The sequence below is a fragment of the Manacus vitellinus genome, unplaced genomic scaffold (genome assembly GCF_001715985.3).
Source record: "Manacus vitellinus isolate BGI_N305 unplaced genomic scaffold, ASM171598v3 scaffold_1_pilon, whole genome shotgun sequence".
Lineage (NCBI taxonomy): Eukaryota > Metazoa > Chordata > Aves > Passeriformes > Pipridae > Manacus > Manacus vitellinus.
This window is the reverse complement of record NW_021939396.1, coordinates 496,848-498,179: the sequence shown is the minus strand read 5'-3', so window position 1 is coordinate 498,179 and position 1,332 is coordinate 496,848. Positions and strand designations below refer to the sequence as shown.

The 1,332-nt window shown below is 57.1% G+C and overlaps 1 protein-coding gene across 1 annotated transcript in view; it reads left to right on the top strand.

Annotated features, from left to right (window-relative positions):
• Positions 1 to 1,332, top strand: part of RHPN1 (rhophilin Rho GTPase binding protein 1) — a 37,496-nt gene that overhangs the window by 22,589 nt on the left and 13,575 nt on the right. Inside the window, exon 10 of the mRNA XM_029959256.1 lies at positions 1,122 to 1,316. Coding sequence (XP_029815116.1) covers positions 1,122 to 1,316 — 195 coding nt within the window. The remainder of the gene's footprint in view (positions 1 to 1,121; positions 1,317 to 1,332) is intronic.

The window sequence follows — 1,332 nt, the reverse complement described above, 5'->3', positions numbered from 1 at the left end:
AACTCCATGATTATTATTATTATTATTATCCCCCATAATTCCACAGTTGTTCCTCGCTCCCATCAAGTGCTTTGCTAAAATAGAACTGATACCGTTGCTACCGATTTTTTTGTGGGAAGTCTCCTCCTCTCTGTTTTCCATCCGACCCCAAAACATTCCCTCCGTTAGAACTTGCACGGGTTGCGTTTCTCCGGAGCTTGGAGCAAAGCCGATCTTTGGATCCTCTCCCTGGATTCTGTTGCCCCCTTGTGTCCGGAGCCTGAGACGCTTTCCAGGCCCACGTGTTTCCAAGCGACGCGTACGCACCCGGAGAGAGCTTTTTTTGGGAGTTTAAGCCTTGGAAACGGGTGCCTTGGTTGCAGTCTGTGGCAGAGGAGATGTTTGCTCTGATATCCGTGGGTTACCATGATTTCAGCTCCTCTGGCTGTTTTCCCACCGCATCCTTTTCCCGAGGAGGGTCGAAACCTGTGGAAGGCAAGTGGGGAGGAGCAAAGAGGTGATGAAGAGGATGAAGAGAGGTCGTGCAGGGCGAGGACAAGGCTTGGCTCAGCCTGGAAAACAGGGAGAGCCGCTGCATCTTCCCAAAGGCTGAGCCGGGAGGACGGGGCCGGGTCGTTCTCTGCGTTCCCACTCCTGGACCTGCAGAGCAAGGACAAGGCTTGGCTTAGCCTGGAAAACAGGGAGAGTTGTTGCACCTTCCCCAAAGGCTGTTCCAGGAGGATGGGGCTGGGTTGTTCTCCACCTTCCCAGCTCCCAGGGGAGGCAAGGCACGGAGAGAAGTTAATTTGCAGGAGGAGATTGAGGTTAAGCTTTAGAAGGGACTTTGGGGGCAGCACGACACCGGTTTTCAGGAACATCTGCCGGCTCCGGCGCCGGGGGAGCCAAGTAGGTCACCCTTCAAGGTCCCTTCCCAGCCCTCCATGGAGGGCTTGAGCTGAGGGGCTGGGAACGGCCCCATTTAGAGCACCCAGCAGGCTGGGAACGTGACTGGGCTGTCCCTGAGTCACTCAGGGTGTCACAGCCCGGGGAAGCTGCTCCCCATCCGTAGGCAGCGGGAACGGCGCCGGAGCCACTCCGCTCCCGACCGACCGAGATCCCTCTGCTCCCTCCCTCCCTGGCAGGCAAAGCTCACCTGAAAAAAGCCATCATGAAGCACGAGGAGGCCATGAGGATCCACGGGTTGTGCAAGATCCTCAGGAAGATGGACATCCTGCAGGAGGTCCTGTCCTTCGCCCACAAACGCTCCCTGAGCAAATACTCGGAGATCGACCACGAGGAGGATTTCTTCGAGACGGGAGATGCCCCAGACATCCACCGTGAGTGGGGTGGGGG